This window comes from Pleurodeles waltl, chromosome 3_1 (assembly GCF_031143425.1).
Source record: "Pleurodeles waltl isolate 20211129_DDA chromosome 3_1, aPleWal1.hap1.20221129, whole genome shotgun sequence".
Taxonomy (NCBI): Eukaryota; Metazoa; Chordata; class Amphibia; order Caudata; family Salamandridae; genus Pleurodeles; species Pleurodeles waltl.
This window is the reverse complement of record NC_090440.1, coordinates 835995926-836016244: the sequence shown is the minus strand read 5'-3', so window position 1 is coordinate 836016244 and position 20319 is coordinate 835995926. Positions and strand designations below refer to the sequence as shown.

At 42.3% G+C, this 20319-nt stretch overlaps 1 protein-coding gene across 1 annotated transcript in view; it reads right to left on the bottom strand.

Annotated features, from left to right (window-relative positions):
* OTOG (otogelin) overlaps window positions 1–20319 on the bottom strand; it is a 956473-nt gene that overhangs the window by 264195 nt on the left and 671959 nt on the right. The window contains exons 40-42 of the mRNA XM_069221482.1: window positions 16292–16512; window positions 12657–12795; window positions 5219–5413 (exon numbers count right to left, since the gene is read on the bottom strand). Coding sequence (XP_069077583.1) covers window positions 5219–5413; window positions 12657–12795; window positions 16292–16512 — 555 coding nt within the window. The remainder of the gene's footprint in view (window positions 1–5218; window positions 5414–12656; window positions 12796–16291; window positions 16513–20319) is intronic.

Here is a 20319-nt window from a genome sequence, read left to right as displayed (position 1 = left end):
GTGGGGCTCAGCAATGATTCTTGGGGTACTCCACACCTGATGTCGTTGGGTTCTGATAGGTGTGGCGGTAGCTCGACTTTCTGTGTTCTGCTTCTCAGGAATGAGTGTATCCATTGAAGGGCCTTACCGCGTATGCCTGCTGCATGGAGTCTGGTGCAAAGTGTATGGTGAGACAGTGTATCGAAGGCGAATAAAAAATCAAGTAGGATGAGGGCTGCTGTTTGTCCTCAGTCGAGGAGCAAGCGGATGTCATCTATGGCTGCAAGCAGGGCTGTTTTAGTACTGTGGTTGGTTCTGAATCTGGATTGGGAGATGTCCCGGAGGTTGTTGTCCTCAATGTTTTGGCAAAGCTGAGAATTGATTGCTTTCTCGACGACTTTAGCTGGGAAGGGTAGCAGTGAGATGGGGCGGTAGTTTTTTGAGGTCAGTCAGGGTCGGCTGTGGGTTTTTTCAGAAGTGGATGAATCTCGGTTTACTTTCAGTCTTCGAGGTAAGTTGCTGATGCTAGGGAACAGTTGATGGTCTTGCAGAGTTCGGGCGCGATCGAGGCTCTGGCCTTGTTGAAGATGTACTGTGGGCAGGGTTGGTCTGGGCTCCCGAGTGGATGCTGCTCATGATGGAGTAAGTATCCTTCATTGTGAGGTGGGGGTCCAGGCATGCAGGAGTCGTGGAGGTTCGGGCTGGTCCTGGCAGTGGTGTTGTTGGTGGGCTCAGAAAGTCTTGGGGTCCAAAACTGTTGTGGATGTCTTTGATCTTCCGGTGGAAGAAGGCAGCCAGTCTGTTGCAGAGAACTTGCCATGGAGGGATCCAGGGTTGAACTTGTCTCCTCCTACCTTTGTGTATTCTTGAATTAACTCATTTGCACACTCAATATTAGCCCTGTCTGCTTTTAGATAAAGAACATGTGTCATCAGCAAAGTAGCTTGATCTTGGGCATACCTTTGATTAGGAGTTTAATGGAGGCAGATTCATGGATTCTTGCTGACAAGGACTCAATAAAAAGAGCAAAAAGGATGGGTGACATTGGGCCTGTCTGCTGACAAGATGGACAAGTCTCCAACTGACATTAATTGGGAGAGTGTCATTAATTAAGATGTCTATCTTACCTTTATTTCCATTCCTTTTCTCAGATCTCCCTATGAAAGTTAACAAGAGTTTTTTTAAGGGGTTAGACTTCTTTCTTGGGCCTCATTATGATTTTGGCGGGCCCAAGACTACTGGGGCAACTTCAGGCAGTACCTGAACTACTGCCTGTACTTCTCTGGGATCAGACCATATTTCCTGAGAAGGGCTTCTCTCATCCTGCCTCCCTTCTCTGGGGCCAGTAGGTTGCCCCTCCCTTCACTAGGGGTATGCCTGCCGATTAGCCCCCTCATCCTCTTCAGGAATCTTGCACATCGGCAGGGCAATCTCAAAAGCTGCAGGCCACTTGTCAATATTGTCTCCTGCAACAAAGACAGTTACCAAAACTTTGGAATATAGACCTTCTTGTCTCCTGAGGGCAGTGGGGAAATGCTGCTACCATCACTGCTTGTCTCTGCCTGTCCGGTCTTGATGTCCAGCTTCTTAAGGTTCCTTTCATGAGCAAAACACTCCAAAGTAATTCTTTCCTCCATGGCCAGTTTGTTTGCCTCCTTGGCCAGTCTCTTTTCATCTATCTTGATTTTGGTAATCTCCGGCTGATATTCCTTCTCTGCCTTACATCTTGCATCTCTTCTGGTGTCAGGTTTTCAAGAGAACACACTGCTCCTTCCATGGGCCATGGGAGGGGATTTCCATTTCTGGGAGTAGGTTACATCCTCCTCAACAGACTGCATTCAGGACTCTCCTGTAGGTCCTGCTCTGATCATTCCTCCTCCTCTTCTTCTTCCTGGTCATCTGTTATGACTGGCAACTGATGGGCCTCTGTCCATGCTCTCAAGGCCTTTTGGATCTTCACCTCCTTAATGCTCCTGTTAGTGGGCAACCCCTCTGTTGGCAAACTGGGCTACTTAAGTGGGTGGCACAAGCAGTGCTACAGACCCAGTAGTAGCATTTAATTTACAGGCCCTGGATACAGGTAGTACGACTTTAAAAGGGACAGGGATGTGGAATTCCTATCACCCGACACATCTTGTTTGGGGTCAAGGGCAACAAGTTTTTATGTTTACTTTGTCCTTGGGACAAGTAGGCCCAACCCTCTGCAGCACAAACCCTTTGGCTGCCTGTTTACAGAGAGTGGAACTCTCTGCAGTTGAGGTAATGTGTTTCCAAAAGACAATGCTGTTCGAACTTGTATTTATGGTTCATTATTTGAAAACCTTCATTATTAGGGTGAGTGCTGTAAATAAATGTTTTAAGGTCAAACTTCACTACTGACGTTGGTTCCAGTACAAAAAAAAAAAACGTGTATACACATGTTTGAAAAGTTTAGGCTATGAGGCTAAGTATAATGCTCCCAGAATGCTCTCTGATTAGATGCAAATGAAGTGTCATTTAGTAAAATGTTTTGATGCATGCTAGTATTTCCCAAAAATATTTCAGTGTAACCATTTTCAACACGATTATGGGAAGCATGAAAATAAACAAACACTGACAAAGCCAACTGATCTGACATATTTTTATAAGTCTTTTAGTTTCATCAATGCGTGTCTTGTTTTGACATGGCTTTTTTAACACTTTATTGTTGTGGGAGCTACCAGGCCCTCAACATTGTAACAAACACTGGCAAAAAAAAACCAAAACGTTTTTGAACTCTAAAAGCACACGTTGCCACCAGTGGCATAACAAAGGCCCGCAGCCGCCCTCCAGGGAGCCCCTTCAGCACAGCACCTGCCCTGAGTGAGTCTGGATAGGGGGCTCCTCCATATTCTTTGCAAAGGGGCACCCTCCAGTTTCGTTACGTCACTGATTGCCACTGTAGTTCCTGACAATATGCTCCTTGTGGAAGAGAAGAATGCGATCACTCACAGTAAAGCCAGCCGAAAGAGAGAGAAATAGAAGTTTAATAAAAACAATATGTCTTTGTTAACACCAGACCTAATTAGGGACCAAGACCTACATGTAGGTAGCTTTTTGCATGTCGCAAACAGCGGCTTTCGCTGTTTGCGACGTGCAAAAAGCACATTAGTATGCACAAACCCAGTTTTGCGATTCGGTAACCTGGTTACCGAATCACAAAACAGGTTTGCGACTCGCAATTAGGAAGGGGTGTTCCCTTCCTAATTGCGACTCGCAGTGCAATGTAGGATTGTTTTGCGAACGCGGGCGCAAACCAATCGCAGTTTGCACCCATTTCAAATGGGTGCTAACACTTTCACAAAAGGGAAGGGGTCCCCCTGGAATCCCTTCCCCATTGTGAATGTCACTGTAAACATTTTTTCAGAGCAGGCAAGGGTCCTGCGGACCACTGCCTGTTCTGAAAAAATGAAACGAAAACGTTTCAGTTTTCGTTTTTGTACTGCATCTCGTTTTCCTTTAAGGAAAACGGGCTGCATTACAAAAATAAAACTGCTTTATTGAAAAGCAGTCACAGACATGGTGGTCTGCTGTCTCCAGCAGGCCACCATCCCTGTGAGGCCGCCATTCGCAAGGGGGTCGCAAATTGCGAACCACCTCATGATTATTCATGAGGTGTGCATTTGCGAAGCCCTTGCGAATCACAGATGGTGTCAGGGACACCATCCTACATTCGGATTTGCGACTCGCAATTTGCGGGTCGCAAATCTGAACCTACCTACACGTGGCCCCAAATTCTTAAAGAAAGTCACAAAAGTGCACCCATTTTATATGTCGTACTCCTATAAAATATTTGTGAACTGTATTTTAGCATGGGTAAATACGCATGTGTAGATTTGCTCATGTGAACATCTATTGAGCATTTGCAAGTTCATTTTCCCTCCAGCCACTTTCTTCCCAACCCTGGAAGAAGTTCTAATTCTGCCATTGTCAGGAGTAAATGTCCAACCTTTCTTATTATGGGAAAATATTAGAGAGAAGCTGGTGAAAATCTTTGAAACATGCAGGTTAGTAGGTTTGCAGACTCAAAGGCATTCCAGCCCTGAAACTATTGCTCACTGCTTCCTCCAGCCCCAGTATGCAGATCTGCAGAAAGGTGGAAAAATAAGGAAATTGCTACAGTAGGGATTGAAACTGCAAGTATTCAAGCCCTACTATGGTAGTAGCCCTGGCATAATCAGAGAGGCTATTATTAGAGCTCTTACATAATGAGATTGCAGCCATAATTTGGCGCCACACTACATGGCACCAAAGGGACAAGTAGATATTTTTACAGGACAAGTAGATTTGAGAAGCAACCTGTCCCATGGACAAGTAGATATTTTAATAAATTCCACACCCCTGAGGGACCTATAAGTAAATGAAATATGATAACTGGGTATAACCCAATGCTACCATGATTTAAGCAGAGAGCACACGCACTGTAGCACTGGTTAACATTGGTGAACCACACAGAGCCCTTAGGCCACAGAAGCAAATTCCTGCAAAAATAGGATGTGGAAGGCAAAACGTTTGAGGATGACCCTTCAGAAAGGCCCATGTACAATACCAATGATAGGAAGCTTTTGTTGGAGATGCATTTGTGGCACAAGGCAATAATATCCCCTTTTCACTTCTAAGATGCATTCCTGAAATGACAAGGGCTCCACCTCTTTTATTACTTTTCTTATTTAAAAATGTCATGTCTGTCTCTTGATATAGTGTGGAAGTTAGACGTAGAAGGTACGTGAACCAAGATGAGGAAAACAAAGATCATCGTAGACATCATGAGAACAAACAATAGATGCTGAAGGAACACCTGGTTTATGGAAAAAAGGACTCAGGTAAAACAGATTCATATTTTTTATCTGGCTAATTTGATTAAAAAGTAAACAATAAGCAAGGGTGAATTGGAAAACAAATAGTGACATTATCTGCCACTATTGTTTGCTATCTGTAGGTTCTTCAGTTATCAAAATGGTGTTCTTAAGTCTCCTTGCCTATTGCACCTTCTTTCATGCATTATGGTCTGACTGAATTGTAAATAGCATGCTCGATGTCATATGCCAGTAAAGATTCACTGGAATAATTAAAGATCATTAAATCTACCACAATACCAACTACAAAAGCCAGTCAATGTTTGCATTACCACATAAATTAGTTGATATTTGTCAAACCAGAGGTTCAAATGATTGTACTTGAATACTGGAGAGAGTAGCCCGAACAATGGCTCAATACATACCACACTTTTCCTCTGGAATGCAGTGCGTAGAGTAAGAGCGGTGAAGAACATTTCCTTCTCCACAGATGCAGCCTTCAGTCAACACTGAACATGGTTCTGTGTCTTGCGAACCAAAGTCATTATTCTGACAAGTTCTTGGAACTTCACAGCTTGACAAACAGGAATGATAGGTATAATGTTCAGGGCAGAGAAAAGCTGTTGGAAAAGCAACAGTAATCTAATCTTAGAGTGTGCAGATAATAATGTGCATTACAAATCTTAATCATACCAAGTTGAAAAGTCCAGGATGCGGTTTTACATGCAGTGACTGAGTGCCGCAAGCAACGAGGGACAAGAAGGACGCCGATATTGGGCATCTTTGAGGAAAGGGCGATAATGGTGAATATGGCAAAAACTGTCAGGCGTATGACTGTCGGCTGGGGGGTTTCTGTCTAGCACTAGGGTGTAAATCATGGCATTGCTGTACAATAAAAGCCCACAAATGTCCCCCACATGCAGGGCAAAATCGTCAACGATTAGAGGACATTATTTCTCTTTTTTTGTGTGAGTGCAGACAGCCTTGTCGTGCTGCTGACATGGAGGATATTTTGTCACTGTTTTAGTCCGAAAGTGAGTCAAACCATAGGTGCATGAGCTTCAATGATAAAAAGGCAACTAGTCTGGAAGCAACTCATTGGTTTAGTCAGCGGACTGCATCATCAGTGCTGATAGCAATGCCACCACTGCCCAACAGTATTAGAGCCTGCTCGACAACAACAAATGAGCCCCACTGCGGTTGTATTTCGACTTAAATACACATCGCACTCATGCAGGACAAGACACTGATTTGGGGCCATTTCTCTCAACTAGACCACAGCCATATTGTCAGTTTGAAACATTTATGCAGTAATTTAACCCAAAATGTTAACACAAACGAGCCTTTTCACAACGGAAAGTATACACACGAGTGAGAATATATGTACAAGTTTACTTTTACACTTTTGAGAAACTTGATAACATCAGGCTTTTAACCTTTTAAAAGTGTAAAGTTACTCAAAAGTGTATACTTACATGTACCTACCACCTGAAACAAGGGGGTGGAGTCAATAAAAATATTGTATCTGACCACAAATGTACTACTAATAGTGACATAACAACCGTATTTGATGTTCCTCACAAGTAGCATAGACCTCCACAGTTGGGGTGGAGATGTTCCTATGGCAAAGTATAGGAGAAAAGTTTTAAAGTTTATTACATTTAAAAAAAAAAAAACTAATAGTTAAAACATGTTTATGTCAATAAATTGTATATACTTATTTTAAAAGTAGTAAAAAATAAAACAAATGCTACATCACTATTTTTTAACTAAATATCTCATTAATTTAAGTATGTTAAAGTTAATTAAAATTATATATGTATTTTTTCAAGCATAGAAATCAAAATGTTCAAATGTATTTATTGACTATTAAAAGTTACTAAAAAATATCTATAGAATTAATTTTAATTAAATACATTTTTAAAAATAACATTTCATTTGTTTTTATTAAAAAGTAAAGGACATATTTGAATACAAATTACTATTTATTTGTGAATTATACTTAATGTTTTAACATGAAAAAATGTATATAAATGTTTCAAAACGTTTAACTACATTGACACATTTTAACATTACTTCCTATGAGCTTCTATTTTAAGTTCCTACCTCCATTATTTATTGATGGGAGGGTGTTGGTGTACCAGTGGTTGGCCATGTGTAGTGTTGGACTTACTACATCTGAGCTGGTGTATCTTTACAACTGTTTTTGGTCGTTTGTGGCTGTAGTTACTATAGAAGTAAGGTTTGTGAAGATGAATGGGCTCGCTTGTATGTGGGTAGGTTTATGTCTCTCCCTAAACCCCTCACTAGCCTTACCTTAATTCCTACTTCAACCTTCTGTTTTTTTTCACCAAACACGCTCATGCGGCTTATCTATTTCTATGCTCATTTGATCCCAAAGAAGAGCACTGGGCATTTGTTGAGGGATGTGCGATGCTCTTTTTATTTGGCCAGTAAGTTTTTCGTAACCATTTCCATTAATTTGTTGTTTTCTTATTGGCCATCTACGGCCCTTTGGCTTGTGGTATTTGATTTGTGGCCTCAGTCATTATCACATCTATTGGTAGCATAACTGCATTTGCTAAAAGTCCTTCCTATAGCATGTACTTTGGGACACTGGCATCCTAAAGTATGCAGAGTTGCTTGTCATGTGCCATAAGAAAATTCACCTTAGGTGGCCAACATTGGCCAATTTATGTCTCCATATCACGATTATGTTTGGTATTAAAATACATGTAAATGGTCTTATCTTCAGACTGACTCCATTCAATTCTGTCTTACCTGCTTACGTCTTATTACAGTTTTCCATGAATAAAATAATGCAGTGTGAACTGTAAACACAACACACAAGCATATTTTACTAGTTGTATTTGACATGAGTCGCAGTTATATACGTAAATCTTCGTGACTTGTGTTCTTTGTCATTCTATGCTCGTTTTTACAGGCATCAATCCTGAGCTCCAGTGTGTTACAAAGCTTCAACTGCTGGCACAGTAAGCAAACAAAATATAAAATAAGCATCGCTTTGTCTTAAAATCAAGTGAATTGGAGAGAGTGGTATGTGGTAGGTACCATTTGCTGCACTCATTTGTTTGTGTTACATTTAATCTAAAACCTGATCATTCGATCCGAGTCCCAATGCCATCTACTTGCTAACTTGGTTTCTGAGCTGCTGTTATTCCGCTATAGGATTACATCGACGTCCCATCATTTTTCAAAGCTGGTTAGGTAGGATTTGGCCTAACTATGATTCAAAGTCCCATTGGAGCTGATCATATAAGCGGTAGTCAATGACCATAAGATCATTACAGCACAAACCTGTTATCCTATCCTCTTGAATAGGAGAAGTGTGGCTCAATGGTTAGAGCTATGCAGAAATCTGGCCCGGGACCAGGGTTCAATTCCTGCCTTGGTGGGTCTTGGGCTCAATTTCCTCGGACCTGATCATTCTCACATTGGTGCCTAATCTAATTCATGGGTCCCACTCTGGGCAATAGCTTGCTTAATCTCCACAAAGGCCCCAACAGTGCTGGGATGCCTGGCTTCACCTTGGAGGTTGCCCAGGAGTGGGCACCTCACAGGGAAAAGCCAGGAGGGGTTCTACAGTGGTATGCGTACAGCGCCTTGAGACCCTAACGGGTGAGTAGTGCGCCAAACAAGTACGTTTGCCGTGTGGGCATGTGCTGGAACGTGCAGCTCTGTGGTTTGAGGCCACACATGGCTAATCAAAATCACTTGCATGCTGATGTTTGTTTACCAGAAACGTCAAGAGCAAAATAAGACAGACAGCTGTGGATTTGTTGGTCCCATGTGTATGACAGGACCAAAAGGCAGCCTATAGACGGAACCTTTCAAGCTGACCCATCCGGCAGTGCCAGGCTTGGAGCCTGACAGGCCAGTCCAGCACAGATCGCAGAACCTTTGCAGGGCAGCATTATCATTTACTGCAAGTAAACCATTCCATAGTATTCAATTCATCTGGTTCATTGGCGATGTCAGCAGCACTGAAAGCTTAAAACAGGCGATTTCCGGCATGCCCTGGGCAGTTGACAATGTTTCCTATAAGTTTTCCCATATTTTCCATTCTGGAGATCTCTGCTTCGGTGGCAGTGACGTGCACAAACAGCTGGAAAATGACTAATAGTAACGTTACACTCATGGACTCAGTTACAGGGGTCTCAACCTCATTCGAGAGAGTAGCATTCCTAAGTGTAACTCTTCACTCAGATGGACAACATAAAAAAGGAGGTTTACACTTAGGTGTAGTAATAGATCTACAGTGAGTACAGTACACCTACACGTGCAAACTTATCTGTGGATCGGGCCCAATAAGTGAAACAGCGATACATGTTTTACTTTATGCAACATCTGCGTCATTGCTACTGCCAGCAGATGGCGGTGTTGTACCGTGAGCATTCAAACTTGAGCTACAGCATTAACTATGAGTTTAATGAATGGATTTGCAAAAGAGAAAAAAAAAATTTTCGAGCAGGGTGTCTGTGCAGCTCTGAAAAAACATTAGAAAAGTGTGGACCCTCAGTTAAAGGGCAATAACAGAAGCACATAATCCATATCAGCAACAAGATTGTATGGGGCCTACAGTATATTATCAGGTTTGAGTCTATATTTTAAAAAAAGAGGGCGAACCATTGAATTAGCGATACGCCCAGAAGACTGTTTGCAATTTGGTTAATTTTTTGACTAAGCAAACCTAATGCACAGGTATATTACCTATGGAAAGCTGTAATCTATGAGCAAGTAATGTACCAAGCCGAGGCAAGATGATTGACTTCAGGTTGGGGAAAAGACCAATTTTGGTTACTGGACATGAGTTGCCGCTTGGCATATGGCGAGTAACGTTGGGTCCCTTAGCATAGGAATAAATGTGTTGTTTTATGGTATGAGAAAGGCATTTAGCAAACTCACTTACGCCACAAATTGATGTGATGTTAATGGAGCACACAGATCAAACACCACAAGGTTGCCTCTGCCGGCCAGTCAGAAATATGCATCTATTAAAAAGGTTATTAGAAATGATTTGGCTGAATGAAAAGAGATCTCACATCCCTCAACAGACGGGCCGCGCTCATACTTAGGGTAAAATGCTCACAGAAATCAAACTGCCAGAGTGAATTGTTTAGCGACAAAAAAAACTGACGTTTCCTAATTTCGGCGAAAAGTTCTGTTAATAACGTGCTCACAATTTGATATTATGATTGAATAACTGATTATTGATTTGTAAATAATTTCACCTTCAATTTTGAAGGTACAATGCGTTTTTTTACATTCTTTTTCAACACCCTCGTACATTTTCACTTATCACCTTTTGCTCTCTTGTGGTGTTTTCATGGTGAAAGCAGCGCGCAGTGCTCACTTGTAAAGTTGTGGCTTTTTGCCACAAAATACACCGCTATATTTAGGCATGAATTTCGCTCGTCTTCAACGGAAGTTCCTTTCGTCACAATACTCATCATCATGTGCATCCCAGCTGCTTCAGCTAGTGGGGTGGCGTGGACGCCGTGGGTCGTAAAGCAAGCTAGAAACGTGGGCTCCTCACTCCCTAGCTTGGAAATTAAAAATAGGGCTTCTCAGACCTCTGAGATCTGGTGCCACTGCACAGTGGTGGCCGGTAATTTTAGGAGGGAGGGGGGCGGCCAGCACACTCACACTCATTCATTCACACACGCACGCACATCCATTAACAACACTCATCAACATTCAAACATACACGCACGCACCAAACATTCATTTAAAAAAACACACGCACACACACTTACCTTCAGCTCGGAGGTCCCAGGAGGGTTGGGACTGTAGCAGTCCCAACTTCGTCACAGAGTGGGTTGGGGTCAGTGACACTGCTGACCCCACCCCACTCTGTGACGAGGTGTCACTGATTGACACTCTCCCTGGGCGCTTCAGGGCTTAAACCTGAAGCGCCCGAGGTCAAAGTCAATGGGTGACGCTTCCCCTCGACACCGAGGGGAAGGGCCTCAAGGCACCTTTGCTGAGCTGAGGAGGTCACGCCCATAGGAGCGGTGACCTCTTCAGCCCAACAAAGCTCAGCTCTGACAGCCAGGAGTCTGCGCAAACGTGCATGTCTCACTCCTGGGTGACTGAGCTGAACATGAAGAGTGTCTGTCAGGCTGACCTCTGCTCAGTCTGTCAGCCACTCTTCATGAGGGGTAACAGGTGGGGGGGAATGGCTCCTCCGCCCTAAAGGATGGCCCGCGGCTGCCACTGCACCTGCTGCTCTATTGCTAGCCGCGCCCCTGGCATCAACCCGGAAGGTCTTCTGGCTTTCAGGCTGAGACTGACCACAGGTAGTTACTTTACTCCTACCCACCCCTAAACTCTAAACAACCCTTAACCCTTTACCTCTACCCACCCCTCAACCTTAAAGAACCCTTTCCCCATTTGCCTCTCCCTGTCCCTGAACTGTAAAAAACCCTTACCTCACTTTAGCTCTACCTGCCCTGAACTCTAAGAAAAGATTGCCTCCTTTTACTGCTACCCATCCCTGACCCTAAAAAACCCTACTCCATTTACCTCTATCCACTTCTGAGCCTAAAAGACACTTACCTCTACCCACACCTGACCCTAAAAGAACGCTTACCACCTTTAATGCTACCCTTCCCTGAAACCTAAAAAATGTTGACCTCCCTTTACCTTTAGCCATCACTGAACCCTAAAAAAAATCTTAACTCCCTTTTTCTCAATCCGACCCTGAGCCCTAAAAAACACTAACCCTACTTTACCTCTACCCAACCCCGAATCCTAAAAAATCATTAACTCCCTTCTTGTCTACTCACCATAAACTCTAACATTTTACCTACCTTTACATCTGTCCCATCACCCTTGCCCATCCCTTAATCCTTACAACTCCCTTAAAGATTATCTTTTTTAGATAACATAATATTCATGTCAGTAAAAAATACTTACCTGCGTGGAAAAGTACTACTGAGTAAAATGCCACAAAGGGGCCTGCAGAATACTTACCTGATGGGCAGTGCTTGATTTGTAAATAAAAAGGTGCTGGTGCTCAAAGCTCCCCTCTTAAACAAGCGGCTGTTGCAATTAAATGTGCGAGCACACAATACTGAGGCAGCGTAAACCTGAAGCCACCTCGGGCCTTTTCAATCCATTTACAGCCACACCCTACCCCTTCAGCTCACTCTTGTAGCTTCCTGCTTTTCCCCTTTCTGACGCTTTTTTTGTTTTTCTCTTCCTCCGTCTTTCCCACGTGTCTTTTGCTCGCAGTAAATGCTTGAGACAGAAAACTAAGCCCCGGCCCTCAGGAATAAGTGCCAGTGCTCAGCACCGGAAACAACAAGCACAAATTAAGCACTGCCTGGGACTAGTATACAGCAGAGGTGTGCAGTTTTTACCCAGCAGTCTTTACCGCACGGGACGTTATTCATCCCAGGTCCACGTTATATTGAAAATACTGAGTAAAAATATAAAGAGGAAGAAACAATTTTCCAGGTGAGGGGCTCAAAGTTACTCATCAGTTTGGAATGAGCACCGACGGCTGTCTGCATTTTCCCCTGTATTTTTCTCACTATAATGTTTCCCAGGAACCATCAGAATTGGTCAGTGGAAGGGTGATACTCTGAGGGTTGTAATTTCGGGACTATTTAGAAAAATTAAATTGTTTATTTTGACCATAGGATGGCAAGGTATTTGTTTGAATGCTGTCGAAATGATCAGTGTGCAGTACGTGCTTCTGCAATTCCAAATTTTCCAAATCGTATTTGTTTGTATTAACGGTATTTTGAAGTAATTCCCGATATTTTCAATGTTTCAGTAAACTATGGTAAATCATTTAAATAGATTTCTTTCCTTAAAGTGTAGTAAACTACTTACGACAAAAGTTAGCATTCCTCCATTCAATGCAGATATTGAATTTGTGACACATGGATGCATAGGCGGACAAAGCAATACAGGGATTCCGTACGTACTCTGCGTCCTGAACCCACAGTTCACAAAAAGATTCTGGTGGAACCTACATGAAAGAGGGAAATCAAATGGCCAGAAAACGAGATTAGTTTGTCACGAAATATTTGGTTCATTTTAATTTGCAGAAGAAAGCTAAACACGTCGACATTTTTTGCAATACTCTTTCACACTGTTTTCAATATTTTCCAAAATAGGTAACCTTTGAGTAAAGAGAATTATTATTGAATCGAGGAGTGCCATTTAAGGATTGCGTGATCAGAGTACTGCCATACATTGGTGGCGCCCCCACCCCACAAAGCACGTGGTTTCCACTCTTTTAGAGTCGGGGAACCACTGGATCTCCTGGCTCAGCCATCAGAATATCTTGGCCCAATGGCTCGTCCACTCATAGACTTCAAGGTCACAATGACTAGCCCCACCTAATTTAAGCCTGTCATCTGTCACTGGATTTGCTTCCTGGATCTGCCAAGGTCGGCGTGGCAGATACCTCAGTTTGCAGGGAGATAACTTCCTGTGCGTCAGGGCCATACATATATATATTTTACAAAGACGCGTCCACTTTGGGTATTTGTCTAAAACAAAAAGAATACCAAGAGAATGGGAAAAGTGTCACTCACTCAGCATTGAGCCCTACCAACAGCACATCCCTGCACCACCGTATGCTCTGTGTACATGGAAATTTCCACCATGCAGAGACAGAACTCTAGATATAGTTGGCCAGGAATTGTATTAACTAGTGCTCTTACAACACAAAAGAAGCAGATGTAGTGAAACAGAGTGACACAAAATCGAGAGAGACCTTGGTAGATGCCCACATAGTTTTTTGTCATGACATATTGCAACACTTTAACATATATTAGATGACATAAATTGTTGTTTATGACAGTTTCTACGAACAAACAACACTACTGAAACCACACAAATAGTTATATGTCCCACGTTTTTATAGTCAGTCCATAAAGGAAACAAATGGACTATAAAGTGCACAAAGTGTATGACATAATGCTCATTCCAGAGGAGTGCAAATGAGGACATCGTGCAGAAAATAGTTTTCAAAAGAATCAGTACTGATCCAAATATTTTGACGAAAAGTGGCACATTTAGTTTTAGGAAGATGGCACCCAATTGTAACCGAATTTGGGCAGTGTTTGTCTAAAGATCCAGAAGAGGTTGTTATGCCTTCCTGCGTCAACCATCCAAAGAATGGATGCAAATTAGTCTAAGTGACATAACTAAGGCTCTCCGATAAATTGCAAGTTGTTTTCCTTTTTCACACGTTGTTTCACAGAGCATGTAGTAATTTACCACTAGAGTCATGTCGGCTTTTTATAAGTTGATCACACTCCGGCACTAACCCTGAGATCCTTTTCAACCATGTCTCTGTCCTGATGACCAGAACACTCTTACCATTAGGTCGAAATGTCAACTAAACTCAAGTGGCATAACAACTACATTTGGATCTTACATCTATGATTCCCAGTCTTCCTGTTAATGTCTACGAGTATGAGGTGTAAACATCTGTGTGCGCAAGTGTTCATGTCTTCGTACTCGAGTCTCCATGTGGTGTCTCTTACCCTATGAATTTGTGCCTTCCTGGACATTGTTCAAGTCCTTCTCTCCCAGTCTCAGTAAATCTCTGTGTCTACAGCTTCCCTGCCTGAAAGTCCCTACACCTGTGTCTACCCATGTTAATGTCTGCGTCTCCCCTTGCTCTTGTTTTCTCAAGCCTGTGTCCTCCTGTGTCCATGGTCCTGGTATTGGTGCCTGTATCTCTCCATGTCATGGCCCCCCTGGGACATGTCTTCCTGTGAACATGTGTATAAGATTCTTTATATAACACTTTGGAGAAAGCGGAATATGAGTTATAGCTTTTAAATTCTCCCATTTTGACAGGCTTAAAGTGATCAGAGCATGGATCGACAATCATTCACCCATTAGTCCATTAAAGGAGCAGGACCCATGCATACACTGGACTTATACAATATAGTCCTTGCCAGATCCCATTTCACCCTCATCAATAGGTGACCATATTGATTCACACTATCTTCATTAGGAAAGGGAACTGTTTGTAGTTCGTGAATATGTGTTTCCAGTGCAAATCTTGCTACTTAACTCCTAAAACTAGTCTTAGAACGAAGTCAAGGCCGTTTACTAAAAACACCATTTAAACTACCTTTGTGGACCAGAACAACTTTCGCACAGGCTGGTCGTGTCCTTCTAACCTGCCCCAGGCTCAATCCTCACCATGGCTGTGACTGGGTAAAGGAAGGTGAGTCCCACAGCTACATCCAGTCAAAGAACGTAGGATGAGAGTACCCACATAAAGTTTGGTTCAAAAGAGGACCAGGCACGTATCTGATCATACTCAAAAGAAAACGAAAATGAAATGGTAACTAGTGATGGTAGGTCCGAAGATGTCATATTTGAGTGAAGAAAAACGTCTGTAAAGCAAGGCCCCATAAACAATTGACCATCAGGAGGCCCATCTACACCCATCCATCCCTCCATCAGTCTGTCTGTCTCTTTGCGTTTGTCTGTTCCGTGTGTGCTTTATGTGGTTTAAAATTGCACCTTTGTATGTCTATATGTATTTATGAGTTTTGTTTGTGTGCATGTGTATATATGCATGTGTATGTATGGGTCGCTATATGTTTGTCTGTGTGCCAGTGCATCTATTGGCTTGTATGCACAAGTGTCTATGAGTTGTCGGATGATGTGTGGCAATAGGCGCATGTATATATTGTTGGCTAAGTGCCTGTGTGTCTCTGGCCTGCCTGCATGTCTATCGGTTGGTCTCTGTACCTTGGTAAGTGTAGGTCTGTTATTCTTTGTTCATAAGAACCTGTTCATATATGAATAGCTGTGGGTGTATTGCTCTGTCATCCCGGGTACCTGTGAGTCTGTTTCTCCCTTTTCATCGGTTCCTCTATATTTACAGGTGCAAATGATGTGTGATGCATGTGTGAAGGCATTCATGTATGTTGTTTATGTACGCCTGCAAGCATGCTTGTGTTGTGCATACGTGAATGTGTTCATGTATGCTGTGTATATCCGCGTGAATATACAATACAAACATTCCGTTTTTAACAATGCTTTTTCTTCTGAATTATTTAAAGAAGCTCACATTTTCCTTACACTCACACTTGTCATGTTCTCAACATTCTTCAGTAATGAGAAGGTCTCTTGAAGAATCACAGCGGTGAGGAACTGTACTTCGTCGCTAACCGGTAACATGTTTCTAAAGGCCTTAATGATCAGCATTTAATTTTTTAGAGTATGACGTATAAACAGATTAATACATATTGCTTGGTAATGCAGTACCTAGTAGCACAGGTTTTAACAGAGGCTCTCGTAGCCCTTCCTTTTTAGGGTACCCTTGTCCTATGAATTCAGAGCAAGCATTAAGGATACACACTTTCAAAAAACCTGATATCCGCGATAAACCCGGAGTTTACTATTTTAATAACAGCAAGCATATCCCTTCTGTTCTGTTGAAGCATTAGCCAGTGTCAGGATGCTTGCAAATGATCAAAGGTACATACGTAAGAGTGGCAGCCGCTGAAGGCAGGCTGGGCCAGCATGATCAAACACTCTGCGCAATCCTCGACGGAGCAGTTCCCGTCCCGGTGCCTCTCCTTCCCCGCATACTTTAGTGTGTGGGGCAGGAGCCAGCTGTCCAGAAAGCTTGTTGGGTCGTCCATCGGACTCAGAACATTTCCATTAGGCAGCACTAGGTCGTTTGTTAAATTCCCATCACAGAGTCCTGCATTCAGTCAAACAAAACACAGCATTATATTGCAAAACAGGAGCAATGTTTCATAATTTATTCCTCAAATGTTGAGGTTCATTCTGTGCACTCTTATTTTATGACGCATTTATTGTGTACTTCTGTTACACTAGTGCCCAACCTTATGCTTTTATTGTAATTACTAAAAAGACGTGGAACTGTAACTGCAAATGAGGTGAGGTAAAAAAACAATCTAAAATGCTAAAAAAAAATCCAAAATCACAGATGAGGAGGCAATGTAACTCAGAATCAGGGGCGTAGCTTCAGGGGTGGTAGGGGAGCTGTGTTTTGGGTGTTACACCCCCTAATAAATGGATTCTCCAGTAAAGAGTTGGGTACAGGTGTTTGCATTTGGTTATGCGCCCATCGGACTTCACCTAGGATTTTTACACACACACACGCGCACACAGACGCACACACACACACACACACACCCACACACACACACTTTCTCTATCTCTCTCTCTTTCTCCCTCCTCTCTGTTTTGAAGTTCTTGAAACTGTTGGTTATTTTACAATATGTCTTTTAAGTAACCCTAGTCCACACTGCTCTCCCTTTCCACTGCCCCTGAGGCCCCCTCATGCCTTGCTTCTCATGTAATTATTTTAAAATGATATATACCAGAAATAAGGGTTACAAAATGGTGCCTTGTTTCATGGCGTTTGAATGGATTCTGAAACCTATTGTGATATCATTTATTTAGAAGTTTTCAAAATTTTGGTGCAGCATCACTTACTGGGTGATGCCAATTATGGAGGTCCTCCAGTGATAAAAACAAGGATTATTTTACCACCTCGTAATTTAAAAACCTGACTGCTTCCAAAGGATCCATCAGAAGTATTGCATAAGTATGTAACACGGCATCATAAAACTACTGTGTGGCACAAGTGCACTTCTGAAAATGAATTACATGAGTACGTATCACAGTTTGTACAACAAATTATAATGAATACAGTGCTTAATTTATAACAAAAATAAAATACGTTTTTTAATGTTATTTCCTAATTTACCTATTTTTAGTGAATTTTACATTTTTTTCTAATATAAATTGTACTACTGAGCGTGGTTTTGTGGGTGTGTGAGTGGTTGCATGTGTGTGAGTTGGTGTGTGAGTGTGTGAATGACTGTGTGAATGGGTGTGTGAGTGTGTGGAAGGGTGTCTGAGTAGGTGTGTGAGTGGCTGTGTGGGTTTGCTAGTGGGTGTGATAGTGGTTTTGTGGGTCTATGAGTGGGTGAATGGGTGTACGAGTGGGTGTGTGAGTGGCTGAGTGGATCTGTGAGCGGGTGTATGTGCTTTTTAAATGGGGTCTGGATCCGAGGATCCACTGCAGAGTTTATCCGGGGGTCGCACTTAGCGCTGCAGTCTGCAGATCCTTTGGTGCGCAAAAAAAAACCCTTTACCCCACAAATTCTTCACAGACCCCTCCATGTGTTCCATGGGGTAAGGATATCTCTACTCTGACCCCTTTATATCTTATTTACACTTTATTCCTCTGCCCCAGCAATTGAGTCCCGATTGATAAAATGGTGGCCGCATCTTTTCTCTCAGGCTTGGGCCAGCCAATCAAGGCATTGCTATTGGTGCATGGATTCACATCTCCAGTTATACAGAAATCTTTTTTCCTTAGCAACTCAAAAACTACTGAACAGAATTACATGAAATTACAAAAAGTACTCTTTTAAGACCAAGATCTGTTTTCTCCCACATTTGGTGTAATTCTGTTCAGTGGTTCAGGCTGTAGTCATGTCTAAAATCCCTAAGGGAAACTACATGGGGAAATATGTTTTGGGGCCCCTCTTTTTCTCTGCCCCTGTTTGATGAATCTTCCTGAAACTTTCCAGACAGCAGCTGAAGTGACTGGCAAACTAGTTTTGAAAAGTTCACAAAAAAACATCCAACAGTGCCAAATTTATTAGCAAAACAAAAAATGCTTTTCCTATGGAAATTAGGTCCTATAATGTTTTCAGCTAAAAAAAATCCACAGAAATTCACAAGTTATAGTCAGCAGAGCTAACTATAACTAGTGCCCCACCATGCACTGTTTATGATCTCACATATTACATCACTCTTGACATGTTCTAAATCATGTGTAATATCATTGATGATATCTCAAATGACATAATTGATGACATCACTGATGACATATTTGAAGCTTCTTTTGCACACATTTCTCTATAAACTAATATGGCACTAGAGGCCTAAATTTAAGTACAGAATAGCCTAGAATGATATGAAGCATTATTATTGCCATCATATATAGAACTCCCTTAGGTGTAGCAAGCAAGTGTTATATTCAACATTGACCATATAAAATACACTTCATGGGTAGTCCGGTTCACATTAACAATCAGCCACAGATGGATAGGTAACCCCTACTGCACACAGTGTTCAATCTGTATACAACTGTTTAGAGAAAACCAAGTTCCTCGATATACTCAACGTCTTTTTCACAATTAATCAGTAGCAGCCAGTGACCTTTAAAAGTGGTGGTACGTAATCGTTGGCTCAAATTCAAATTAGCTTTTTCTTGAAGGGTTCTCCCTCACTTTTTTGCACTTAGTTTACTTTGACTCACATAGTCTCACTCGGTCTCACTTATTCACGCAGTCTCACACGTTCTACTCTGATCCACCCTTTCTCACTCACTCCCACTTATTCTCAATAATTCTGAATTACTCAGTCTTACTGTGACTCACACACAGTAACACTCGTTACACTCTTTTCCATTCTGCCTCACTCACATTCATCCTCACACATACCTGTCTTTACTGTCACTCATTCTCACTCACTCTCACTGACTGTCACTTTAACTCACTAACATAGTCACACAGACATGCTCACAGTGCAGGGATTTCTCTAGCTCTGAACAGTATCTCTGATGGCTGGCACAGGCACTTTCATGCACCTATGTCAGCAATCAAACAATGTCAGTAGCTGCCTCAGTTTGTAGCTGGACCTGAAGTGGGCCTGCATATTATTTTTATTATTCCAAGAGTGAATAATTATTCACTCTTGATACAATAAAAATGAACCACAAAACAAGGAGGGTGGAGTGTAGCTGTGAAGCCCATAAAGTAAAGCCGCCATTGGTCCAGGAGACCCATCCATTGAACCAAATCCATCCACTCAATCATCCATCCATTCACTTATCCACCCCTTTCATCCATTCATTCATCCATCCATCTTTTGCATATCCATGCACCCTTTCGCTCCATCCATCCATCCAGCTTTCTCCCTTTGGCTAAACTGCCTATCCACCCTTTCACTCAGACATCCATCCTACACACATCCATCCAACCTTCGTCCCATCCACCCATCCATTCATCCATACATCCATCCATCTGTTTACCCTTTCGCTCAGCCATACATCCTTTCACTCACCCATCCATCTATTCATCCATCCATCCATCCATCAATTCACCCTGCTTTCACTCATCCATCAATAGCTTTACTCATTCATCTTTACATACATCCTTTTACTCATCCACCCATATTTCCACTCCATCTATCCATTTAAGCTTCCCCTCCTCCATTCATCCTTTCACTCATTCTTCCAACCATCCTTTCATCATTTATCAATCCATCCTTTCACCCATCCATCCATTCATACATTCATTCGTACAACCCTCCATTTACCCTTTCGCTCAGCCATGCATCCTTTTACTCACTCATCCATCTATTAATCCATCCATTGATTCACCCTTTCACACAGATCAAAAGATTCATCCTTTTATCCAGACAGCCATCTACCCTGCCTTTCCCTCATCCATCCATTGTTTTA